At 39.0% G+C, this 12,456-nt stretch overlaps 1 protein-coding gene across 3 annotated transcripts in view; it reads right to left on the bottom strand.

The window, feature by feature from the left end:
* Positions 1-194: 194 nt before the first annotated feature.
* The window catches only part of LOC135519319 (voltage-dependent L-type calcium channel subunit beta-4-like), a 53,551-nt gene continuing 41,289 nt past the window's right edge, over positions 195-12,456 (bottom strand). For 2 of the 3 annotated variants that reach the window (XM_064944486.1, XM_064944488.1), the window contains 10 exons: positions 12,153-12,283; positions 9,276-9,352; positions 8,270-8,289; positions 6,913-6,993; positions 4,621-4,679; positions 4,201-4,310; positions 3,827-3,978; positions 3,474-3,569; positions 3,119-3,313; positions 195-2,818 (listed from right to left, as the gene is read on the bottom strand). In XM_064944486.1, coding sequence (XP_064800558.1) covers positions 2,540-2,818; positions 3,119-3,313; positions 3,474-3,569; positions 3,827-3,978; positions 4,201-4,310; positions 4,621-4,679; positions 6,913-6,993; positions 8,270-8,289; positions 9,276-9,352; positions 12,153-12,283 — 1,200 coding nt within the window. In that variant the 3' untranslated portion in view covers positions 195-2,539. Of the gene's footprint in view, positions 2,819-3,118; positions 3,314-3,473; positions 3,570-3,826; positions 3,979-4,200; positions 4,311-4,620; positions 4,680-6,912; positions 6,994-8,269; positions 8,291-9,275; positions 9,353-12,152; positions 12,284-12,456 lie in introns of all 3 variants that reach the window. The other variant, XM_064944487.1, reaches the window with a different exon arrangement.

The following is a 12,456-nucleotide window of genomic DNA, read 5'->3' as shown; positions in this document are numbered from 1 at the left end:
AGGAAGGACAGTAAATGATCACAATGAATAAATCATGATTCACTGTAATCCGGTGAGTATCCAATGGATGTACACTGCTTTGTGTTCTGTTTTAGTGAAGAGGAAAGTCTTTTTTTGATAAGAAGGGCCAACTCAATGGCCTACATCTTCAGATAACACATCTGTCCTAAGAAGGGAGGCAATGAAGAAAATAGTTCATTATAACAGAGCTCGAATTTATTTAACAAAATAAGTAACTTTTTTTATGCAGCTAGAGTTGGTTCTCATTATACATCAATGTTCCATAAAACATATTTCTCTTTCTTCTTGATGAATTAAAGTGTTGTATTAGTCATGCAGTTATGCATTTCCCTTTTGAATGTCATCTTTCACAAAAATAACAATAACACAATAACATAATCATTGAACTGCAATGAAGCCGCTAAGTAGCCGAGGAAGGAAAAGCATCAGCATGCAGCACTGTACACATTTGCATAGTAAATTATCTTTTTTTCTCTAGATTAGTTTGTCTTCTTTGTTTTTCTCTTTACGAGCATGCCTTTATAGAATACAGCATAAACAGAAATCAAGCTGTCTTGGCAATAGAAGAAGGCATTCAAAGATGAAGAAGAAATAATAATGATGCACACCCAGTATTGGTACACAACTCATAGTATATAGAGAGACATTATCTGACTCTTAAACTTATAAACTTCTAGCCACCACCTCCACAGTCTATACCCTTCACACTCTCTACACAACTTAACTTTTATAATTGGCTAACCATATAGACCTTAAAAACTCCTAACTAAAATGCTACATTTTGAGGATATGTATATGATTAGGAGAGTAACCACTCCATTGCTACAGTGCTAAAAAAGAAAGGAAGTATGAATAGAGAAAGAAGTTTAACACAAGGCCTGGGTTAAGCAATAAGGCTGTAATTTGTGTTATGATACGCAAATTCTTGGGATAGTAAAATTGTCCTTTAAAAAAACTACATAATTTTGTTTTCACGGCCAGTATATGGAAGACTTTTAAATGGGGCATTAATATAGAATAGCCAATGGTTGGAAAGCAAATAATACCAAGTGTTTGATGTCAGAATCACAAACCTTTCTGACAATATAACATTAACTTCACAGCAGACTGAAGCCTTCTCTTCCTCTTATGTGTTGACTAACTTAATTGTTGAAATGTGAGTACCATAAATAACAGTCACTTACTCAACTACAGTGTCCTACTGGTTTTTCAATAGCAACAACACATACATAACAGCACTGGATCATTATTCCATGACATACTGTATATTGACAAAAAGACATGATGGCATTGATCATTCTAAACCAATGAAACTTTGCTGAGCGGACAGCAGGTATTTCTTACTGGCCAAACAGGACTTTCTTTGAATATATTACACTTGAATTAAGAAGACTGTTAAAAAGAGAAGAAAATATGATGCAAATTAAATCACTATCAGAGGCTGCTTGTACAGAACATGGGATGTGGTAAACCAATCAGATGATCAATATTTCCCTGATTGGAAGTATAACCATCTTCACTGAGCCTATCCTCTGAAACCCATTTGAACAATTGAAACTAAGCACACATGGGCATATTGCCCTTCTCAACATTGGATGCCTAGTCTTGAGATCTACTAACTTGAATTTGGCTATTTCCTCTTGGATTCCACATACTAAACTGATAGGCAAAGTCCTCACACTAGAGTGTTAAGGTACTATATAAAGAAGGGATGCACCTTTTCCTGAAAGAGCACAATATATGAAACTTGCTCAGCAAATTCTACTTAGAAAAGTGTGATTTTCTGTCCTGATGCGGCATGTCGCAAATGGCACTAAGTATCATTGAGGAGAAGAAGGGAATAGAAGTCCAGGAAACTAGAAGATTCCGATTCAGAAACCCCCTAAATAATCACTCAACATTTTGCAAAACAGAAACTTTGTCTGCTCTGAGAAGCAGGTTATAGGCTACAGGACTGGAAACACTAACATCCAAGACAATTTCAAACAACTTAGTGATATTAATTAAAGATACAGTGCACTGACTCTGCTGCTATTGGCTCCTGGAAACATGCAAAGAGGTTCACCGCTGATCGAGTGATGCATGGCGCTGCCTGGCACTGGTTCAAGGCAGGTGATGATGGGTCATCATGACCACCACGACAGCTATCCCTGCTAACACTGAGACAACAGGGAGCCGAGGACCACATGGTCACCCCTTTCACCCAGCCATGTCAAGTCTCTGCCATTTTAGAAAAGAAGAAGACAAGCCCAGTGTTGGGCCTTCCCTTAAAAAAAACATGGAGAAAATCTGCTCCTCATCCTATTTTTAGTTTTTTTTTTAAATGGAGGCGTCGAGATTTGATTTTCAGTTGGTCAATGTTCACGTTTCCAGTGTGAACCAGTGCCAGAGGTAAAGCGAGTTACTAACACTTTATAAAAAGGTTGTTACAGTACAATTAAATGAAAAAGCTGTCTTGTGGCTCTGTCGTACCCAATGTGAAGGGAAGAGAGGCCTATGTGATATAAGGGTCTTGAGCTCAAAGCCTGTGCCTGGAGTCATGGCTGTAGCCTCCGGGGGAGCCGTTGCGGTTGCGGTGGGGCTTGTATGTGTCCTGGTAGGGGTCATGATAGTCCTCCTCCACCAGGGGGTAGTGGACCTGGTCCCGGCTGTGCTGCGAGCCGGAGGATAGGCGGTTACGGCTCTTCCTCTGCCGCTCATTGTGGTAGTTCTCGTCTGAGGGCATTAGGCTGTGTCTCTCGATGGGTGAGTGGTCTCCTGCTGTGTGATTGCTGTTCCTGTTTGTATTTCTTTGGCCCTGTCCAGGGAGAATGAGGGGACATATTGTATAAATCTGGTCATTCAGCCATTGACTATAGAATCAGCATTTTCATTACTGTGGCAATATTTTTTTTATATAGTGAGACAAATCTCAGTGACTATAAGACTCCATAAATAGGCAATCATTTCACTACTGACTGATACCTTTTCCAATTAATTATTTACAACTGATTTGCCCAATGATAATTCAGCAAAATAAACAGTCACTATAGCTATTGCCACCACATCTATTGTACTTTATCCCCCTATATAACTAAATAAGATCAATTATAATCACCTGTTGGTTCACCAGCCCGGTTATGGCTGTGGGGTACGGAGAGAGAGCGGTAGATCCCAGGTTGCGGCCCAGCAGAGGGTTGAGAGGGGTGCTCAGGGAGGTGTGTGTGGCCCTCCAGTAGGCTTCCAGGTACTCTGCCAGGTGCTCACATGCATCCTCCAGCTGATTCTCATCCAGAATGATGTCAAACATTTCCTGAGAGAGAGAGGGGAAAGAGAGAGACAGATAGAGAGAGCGAGGGTGAGAGCAGAGACATGTAGAATTAGACTTGACAGACTGATTTGCTGATAGCAAAGAGACAGTAACAGGATGTAGCAGTTGACAGAGTGTACTGTGGGGGATATTAGATGCCTACCGGGGGGCACTGTGCTAGTTTGTCCGCTGCCACCAGCTGCACATTCAAGTGTTTGCTCTGGGATTTCCCTCTCGACTTGATCAGCCGCTGCAGAACCTGTGGATAGTTGATATATAAATCTAGCCAGAAGAGGGCAGCAATGCAAATCAGCCTGGTCATGGTTGGGAATGGAAATAGTCACAGTGGGAACCCATCAATGTAAAATCCTTGAATTCACCTTAAAAAATATATTTGTAGATGTCAAAAGGATTTCACTCCCGGAGCCTGGTTCCTCTGAATTCCCTCCCATTTTCAATCCAGGTACATTAGTAAAATTAGAACCATTTGGGGATGAAGGGAAGCCTAAAAATTACCTTAGGAGAGGACACTTTAACATGGACGATGATAGGTGCTAAGGACGTTTTTGTGAGCTGGGCCGGATGGTTGATCGTGTCAGCATCCAGAACCACCAGCTGTAAGGATCGGGCCAGCTCAAATATCCTCTCAATCTCACTCTGAACTTCCGCTGTACAGGAAAAAGAAGACAGATCACAGACAGAGGATGAATCTATTTATAACGACAAGCTCAGAAGACATAAATTCCACAAATTCTGTGTAAAACAGATCCTTTATCAGATATGAAAAATATATTATGTGCATACATGTATTTGTAACTTCCATTTTAACATGTACAATATACCCACATTAAAGTAAAGAATGATAGCATTCAATGCCATTGTGATGATACCTAGGTTGGATCTGGTGTTGGATCTTTCAATGATGGCCCTCTTGCTGGGGTTGTTGAGAACTGACCTCTTGGCCAGAGCGATGTCTGCCGTTACCCTTGTAATGGATATCCTACAAGTTATAGAATCAAGACAGACAGAATAGGAGAACATACAACACAACATATTAGTCACAATCCAGACTAGTATTGTATGGTTACCAGAATGTTTATAAAACCTAAGGAAAGACCTAGTCAAAACAGGTGGTCAAATAAGGTACTTTGACAACTCATTAAATTAATTTACAAGTGCTTTACATCTTTTTTTCAACTAGCTATAGTAGTTTGCATGAGGGTAAGTGGAGCAGCATGCAGAGGGTTAGTACAGTGTGCAGGGGAAACGGCTGGAGACAATATGCAGGAAAAGGGCTGATGACTCCTCACCTGCCATCAAACCTGTGCTTCAGGAAATCAAAGAGTGCTTTCTGCATCATGTCTGTCACCTGCACACAGAGCCCGGGAGCAGCAGAGGATGGCAGACAGACAAGAGGGATAAAATAGTGAGGAAAAAGGAGTGAAAGAGAGAGAGAGCGTGAGTAACAGGACAGGTGAGAGAGGGTTAAGACAGACAGCAAGGAAATAAGCCAGCAGAAATTCATTGACAATTCCTCACAGATATAGCAAGCCTGGAAGAACCCTTGCAAGACCCATTTCATATGCTGAAGCTACATTCCCTGATGGGCAATGTTTATAAATAGCACATGTTATGGACAAAGGTACCCAAGGATGTCAAAAGAACAGTTGTCAACTTTGCAATCATTTTCGATGTCAGTAATTGGTGCTAAATCATGACCATCCCATCCTTCCCCATCCACCACCATTATCCATCCAATAAAGATTTCTCCATATTCCTCATATCTAGAAGGTCTCTCTTTATGTAGTGTTGGGTTGTCTCTTGTTGCGATGTGTGTTTTGTCCTATATTTTTATATAATTTATTTAAAAAAATGTAATCCCAGCCGCCGTCCCCGCAGGAGGCCTTTTGCCTTTTGGTAGGTCGTCATTGTAAATAAGAATTTGTTCTTAACTGACTTGCCTAGTTAAATACAGTTTCAATAAAAATGAATTATGACATCCACCCACAAGGTCCATTCAGGCTCCTCTGGTCCTGCCTGTGATTTTTTCCACCGGGCCAAAGCATCCATCAAAGGAGAAGCATGATCTCTGGTTTCTTTCCACTTCATTTTCTAAAGAATTAATCCTGGTTACATTAAATAAGGTGATTAAGGCCTACAATGAAGTGTCATAAAGACCAATGCCGATGTGATGAATTGGGCTATAGCAGGCCAGACCAGTCTTCATTAATGCTATTTTTGCAAGCTATTTGAATTACACTCTGAAGCTGGGAAGAACTGTAGTTTTGAGGACAAGTCTAGCAAGGAGCAGTGTGGAACAATTATTATATGGTATATCCAAAAATATGAGAGTTAAGGACTCCTTGTGTGCTTTTCACACAGAAATAATCATATTCTTTATAGCTAATGGCAACATTGACATTTTTTACATTTCACTAGGGACATTTTTAGAGGAAAAAACAGATGTTGTGTAAGCTCTCTTGACATTGAGCATGAATGACAACAGCGTCATGCTGTTCACACAACAAAGCAGTGTACTGTAATGAGATATTTTGGACCAATACACACGTCTCTGTAAGTTGGGCAAAAATTCCCATTAATAAGACCAAATTGTGCCCCCATTCCATCCACCTTGTCGCTGACAAAATATATATATATTTTTGCTGTATTATCATAATAACCAACACAGTTTTCTTGTACACACACAGATCTTCTGGTGCTGTTAAGCTCTGTGTTTCTAATTTCAAGCCATGTTCCACTTTTTCAGACTGACGTGCTTTACCCAGAAGGTTGTTACCACGGCAACACGGTGGAGAGGAGATGAGTACTGTGATTCTGTGTGAAGATGATCCTAGCTCCTCACTTCCCCCCATACATGCCGGGGAAAAGATGCTGCCCTCTTTCTTCTGCAAGCCCCCATTGCTGGTTAGTTAGCAATGAATGGATCGGCCTGACATAGCTGTTATTGTTGGAGACCTCCAAATATCTACTCTGATAATAAATGGGGGAGTTATTCACTGTCCGTGAATGTGTGCGTAAACCTCTTCAATGGAGCTGCATCTTAACCTCTAGTCTACACGCTGACGGTCCTCAATATTGATTACAAAACGGAGAGCTGGGAATTGTTGTCACTTTGGTGTAATGTATGGCACAGAACCAAATCTTGCAGTCGTTCTGAATAGCTATTTTGGAGGCTTAATAACACTTGACCTGTCACTCCCTGACCTGAGAGAGCCTTTTTATGTCTCTATTTTGGTTTGGTCAGGGTGTGATTTGGGTGGGAATTCTATGTTCTATTTTCTATGTTTTTCTATTCCTTTGCTTTGGCTGGGTATGGTTCTCAATCAGGGACAGCTGTCATTCGTTGTCTCTGATTGGGAATCATACTTTGGCAGCTTTTCCCCTTTTGTCAGTGTGGGAAGTTGCCTTTGTTAGTGGCACTATAGCCCTCTTAAGCTTCACGGTCGTTTTGTTTTGTTGGCGACATTAGAAATAAAGTAATGTACGCTGCGCTTTGGTCCACTTATTCCTTCCAGGAAGACGGCCGTGACATGACCAATACAACAACAAGAGACTGAAAGTATTATTGCTATGATGCCAACCTCATATCCCTTCAGGGACGGTCCTACCAGGACCACTGGTCTCATAGAGGGGACCACGTCATAGGGAGGGATGTGTTCAGTCTGTAGTGGAGATAGATGGTTAGAGGGAGCACAGAAACCACAGCAACATGTAACATGCCATTCACCATTATGAAGTCCTTTTTTTAGGTATTATTACATGTCAAGAAAGTTTGTCAGTGTATTTACAGTGTTACAACGCAACGTGTTACCAATGGATGTTGAATGTGTATAACAGTAGCTGGATGTATTACAGCTATCCGCTGTTAAGTGATGCTATTAAGACATTTGGACGGTTCTGTTTTACTTCCTGATAATGTGCTGACAAAGTGTTGTTACAAAAAATACTGATAGCAGATTAAAGACGAGATATCCAATTCTACACATTTTGCCATAGGGTGACTAACATATCAATGTGGGCTCCCCAGTCGTTGAGACGGGTGTTTTGCGGGTACTATTTAATGAAGCTGCCAGTTGAGGACTTGAGGCGTCGGTTTCTCAAACTAGACACTAATGTACTTGTCCTCCTGCTCAGTTGTGCACCGGGGCCTCCCAGCCAACAAGAATAGACTGATGAGTTTCAGAAGAAAATACTTTGTTTCTGGCCATTTTGAGCCTGTAATCAAACTCACAAATGCTGGTGCTCTGGTTACTCAACTAGTCAAAGAAGGCCAGTTTTAATACTTCTTTAATCTGCACAACATTTTTCAGCTGTGCTAACATAATTGCAAAAGGGTTTTCTAATGATCAATTAGCCTTTTAAAATGATTAACTTGGATTAGCTAACACAACGTGCCATTTGAACACAGGAGTGATGGTTGCTGATAATGGGCCTCTGTACACCTATGTAGATATTCCATAAAAAATCTGCCGTTTCCAGCTACAATAGTCATTTACAACATTAACAATGTCGACACTGTATTTATGATCAATTTAATGTTATTTTAATGGACAAGAAAAATGATTTTCTTTCAAAAACAAGGACATTTCTAAGTGACCCCAAACTTTTGAACGGTAGTGTATATATTTACAAAGAATATATGGGGGATTGGAAATGATGCAGACAATTACATTAATGGAAGCCACAATCGATTTGCAATATTAAAGCTACCCCCTAAAAATAAAATAATAAAGATAGTATAGTATTTATAAGAGATTAATTGGGGTGAATAAATAGCAAGTCAATTCGGTTATTATTATTCTGTATGCCTGAAATAGAGATCGAAACTTGGATATGGAGGATGAAATGCCGACCGAACTTACTTTCTTATTTGGTTACAGATCTTGGAGGTTACCTGTATGTGAATGAATGAGTGAATGAAGTGTGTATACTACTCACCACTTTCTGCTTCTGTTTTCCTGTAAAAATGAGAAAATAACTGATAAGTGCCTTTGAATGCAAAGCAGAGACCTAATACAATATACAGTACAAAACATTACAGTGATATCTTTTCAGTATCACAGTACTTTAATACCCAGTGGTTGGGTTGAAACATTTGATGGAAACATTTGAATTGTACAATGATGGATGGAAATAACGTATTATCACACAAATAAATGAAGTATTAAATATACAGTATGTATACAGTATATTAGTGGTCGAAACACTTTATTTATTTGTTGCTTCTATTCCAAACCTCCCTTTGCAGGTGGCAGCCATTGGTTGCACTTGATAACTAACTTTGAAGTTGCATTATCATATAAAAGTGTTTGGTGTCTTATAAAGAAATTGAAATAAAGATAGAGTATTATTTCAATGTATGCTTAGTAGCCCTTGCTATAAGTTGGAGAAGATCCTTTGATTTGGATAACCAGAGTTTGGGCTATATGGTTATGCTTCACTTAAAGCAAACTCATTGCATGGACATAATGCCTGTCCATAATCCTCTTGGAGGAAGAGGAGGAGGAGTGGACTGAGAGTGCATGGCCCACCTCATTCCAGTCCAAAACATGGCACATTCTGGAAGACACAAAGATCTCACAACTCCATATTCCATCCACCCAACCTCCAGCCACTGTTTCCCATTTGACATTTGCAGGTGCATCATTTCTAAGAAATTCTACGAAAATGTAACTACATTTTCTTCTCTGCTGGTGTAGAGCAATAACATTGGGTATGTATACTCTGGTAACCATTCAGTTCATAGTGACGGGACCGACAGTTCTCACACTGGATTTGATATGTTAATAAACAACACACTGAGCAACAATGATATGTTCTGTTAGAGACAGGGACAATTAGATCATAGCTCTGTTTGCTTAATGATTCCTTCTGACAAACAGCTAATGAGACGTCGAACCTGGAGAGACACCCTTCCCTAATAGGCTTCTGTCTGGAGGCTCACCTGCAGAGGGAGGGTTGGGTTTGAACCCGCCTGAAACCATGTCTCCTAGACTGGAGGAGGAATTCCCACTGGACTTACTGCAAGGCACAAAGGATAACAGACAGAGATAGAGAGAAGAATCATTAATGTGGAACACAGATAGTTTCATCACAGAGTCAAACAGAACTCCTATCCCCAGGAGAAACAGGGTCACTAACAATTCTCTGTCTTTAATCAGTCATTTTATTGTTACTTTAGACATCCTTGGTGTTTTACTGTTATTTTATTCTTCTCCGTTATTGCCACTTGCTTGTTTTTATCTCTTGAATTGTATTATTTTACTGTAAACTGTGTTGTAGTGGTAAATGCACTTCTAAAATGCACTTCCATGTTGAATATTTAGCAGTAGAATATAATTATCCAACAGTAGAATGTAATTGGATGAATACTATAAGTACATGGTAGACTATATAAGTATTGACTATACATTGTTCCAGAAATTATGTAAACCCTAGGCTGGAATTGAATTGGCTAATATATAATTTATGAGCCTTGATCGCCGTGGAGATGATATCTATCACGGCACTATGTTTTACCACACTGTTTTACCACAACTGTTGCATAATGTAACCCTCTGCAACATGAGGCCAACGGGGAATACAAAATGTCCTTTAAAATAGACAACAAATAGTTCAAGCATAGCTGAATGAGGAAAATGATATATGATGACGCATATAATCTCTTATCATATTAATGTCACCTAAGAAACACATCACCAATCTGTTATTATGAGTAATCTCTGACCTGTTATTACGAGTAACCTCTGATCTGTTATTATGAGTATTCTCTGACCTGTTTTTATGAGTAATCTCTGATCTGTTATTATGATTAACCTCTGATCTGTTATTATGAGTAACCTCTGATCTGTTATTGTGAGTAACCTCTGATCTGTTATTATGATTAACCTCTGATCTGTTATTATGAGTAACCTCTGATCTGTTATTATGAGTAACCTCTGATCTGTTATTATGAGTAACCTCTGATCTGTTATTATGAGTAACCTCTGATCTGTTATTATGAGTAATCTCTGATCTGTTATTATGAGTAACCTCTGATCTATTATTATGAGTAACCTCTGATCTGTTATTATGAGTAACCTCTGATCTGTTATTATGAGTAACCTCTGATCTGTTATTATGAGTAACCTCTGATCTGTTATTATGAGTAACCTCTGATCTGTTATTATGAGTAATCTCTGATCTGTTATTATGAGTAACCTCTGATCTGTTATTATGAGTAACCTCTGATCTGTTATTATGAGTAACCTCTGATCTGTTATTATGAGTAACCTCTGATCTGTTATTATGAGTAATCTCTGATCTGTTATTATGAGTAACCTCTGATCTGTTATTATGAGTAACCTCTGATCTGTTATTATGAGTAATCTCTGATCTGTTATTATGAGTAACCTCTGATCTGTTATTATGAGTAATCTCTGATCTGTTATTATGAGTAACCTCTGATCTGTTATTATGAGTAACCTCTGATCTGTTATTATGAGTAATCTCTGATCTGTTATTATGAGTAACCTCTGATCTGTTATTATGAGTAACCTCTGATCTGTTATTATGAGTAACCTCTGATCTGTTATTATGAGTAACCTCTGATCTGTTATTATGAGTAACGTCTGATTTGTTATTATGAGTAATCTCTGATCTATTATTATGAGTAACCTCTGATCTGTTATTATGAGTAACCTCTGATCTGGTATTATGAGTAACCTCTGACCTGTTATTATGAGTAACCTCTGATCTGTTATTTTGAGTAATCTCTGATCTGTTATTATGAGTAACCTCTGACCTGTTATTATGAGTAACCTCTGATCTGTTATTATGAGTAACCTCTGATCTGTTATTGTGAGTAACCTCTGATCTGTTATTTTAAGTAATCTCTGATCTGTTATTATGAGTAACCTCTGACCTGTTATTATGAGTAACCTCTGATCTGTTATTATGAGTAACCTCTGATCTGTTATTATGAGTAACCTGTGATCGGTTATTATGAGTAACCTCTGATCTGTTATTATGAGTAACCTCTGATCTGTTATTATGAGTAACCTCTGATCTGTTATTATGAGTAACCTCTGATCTGTTATTATGAGTAACCTCTGATCTGTTATTATGAGTAACCTCTGACCTGTTATTATGAGTAACCTCTGATCTGTTATTTTGAGTAACCTCTGATCTGTTATTATGAGTAACCTCTGATCTGTTATTATGAGTAACCTCTGACCTGTTATTATGAGTAACCTCTGATCTGTTATTATGAGTAACCTCTGATCTGTTATTATGAGTAACCTCTGATATGTTATTATGAGTAACCTCTGATCTGTTATTATGAGTAATCTCTGACCTGTTATTATGAGGAACCTCTGATCTGTTATTTTGAGTAATCTCTGACCTGTTATTATGAGTAACCTCTGATCTGTTATTATGAGTAACCTCTGATCTGTTATTATGAGTAACCTCTGATCTGTTATTATGAGTAACCTCTGATCTGTTATTATTAGTAACCTCTGACCTGTTATTATGAGTAACCTCTGATCTGTTATTATGAGTAATCTCTGACCTGTTATGAGTAAAACACGTAGTCACAGCAGAATCAGACCTGGAATGGAGAGTAGGTGGCTTCTCATTGTACTTTAGTAACTTTTTATAATAACTTATAAATGCCTAATAAAGTTGATAAATAGTTGATTAATGCTTATTCATGAAAGTTCTTATAAATTGTTATTCCCTCTCCAATCCCCTACCCATCCTCTAACACAGCCCCTCCACCCAACCAAGCCCACCTCAGCCCCTCAATACACCATCCCCAGCCCCTGCACCCAGGCCTTACCCGTAAGAGCGTGTGCCCCTCTTCTGCTCCTGCTGTAGACGAATGTTATCCAGTTTCAGAGGACTGGGGATGAATCCGATCTCACAGCCCTCCTTCACCAGCCGGCCAATCCACCAGTCATTACTGTACTTCTGTAATGGGCAAGACAACACGAAACAACTCAATGACTGAAGTGTGTGAGTATTGTGTGTGTGTGTGTGTGTGTGTGTGTGTGTGTGTGTGTGTGTGTGTGTGTGTGTGTGTGTGTGTGTGTGTGTGTGTGTGTGATGATGTGTTAAATAGACATTCACACACTATACAATAT

The sequence above is a fragment of the Oncorhynchus masou genome, chromosome 29 (genome assembly GCF_036934945.1).
Source record: "Oncorhynchus masou masou isolate Uvic2021 chromosome 29, UVic_Omas_1.1, whole genome shotgun sequence".
Taxonomy (NCBI): Eukaryota; Metazoa; Chordata; class Actinopteri; order Salmoniformes; family Salmonidae; genus Oncorhynchus; species Oncorhynchus masou.
The sequence above is the reverse complement of the archived record's forward strand: the minus strand, read 5'-3'. Positions and strand labels throughout refer to the sequence as shown.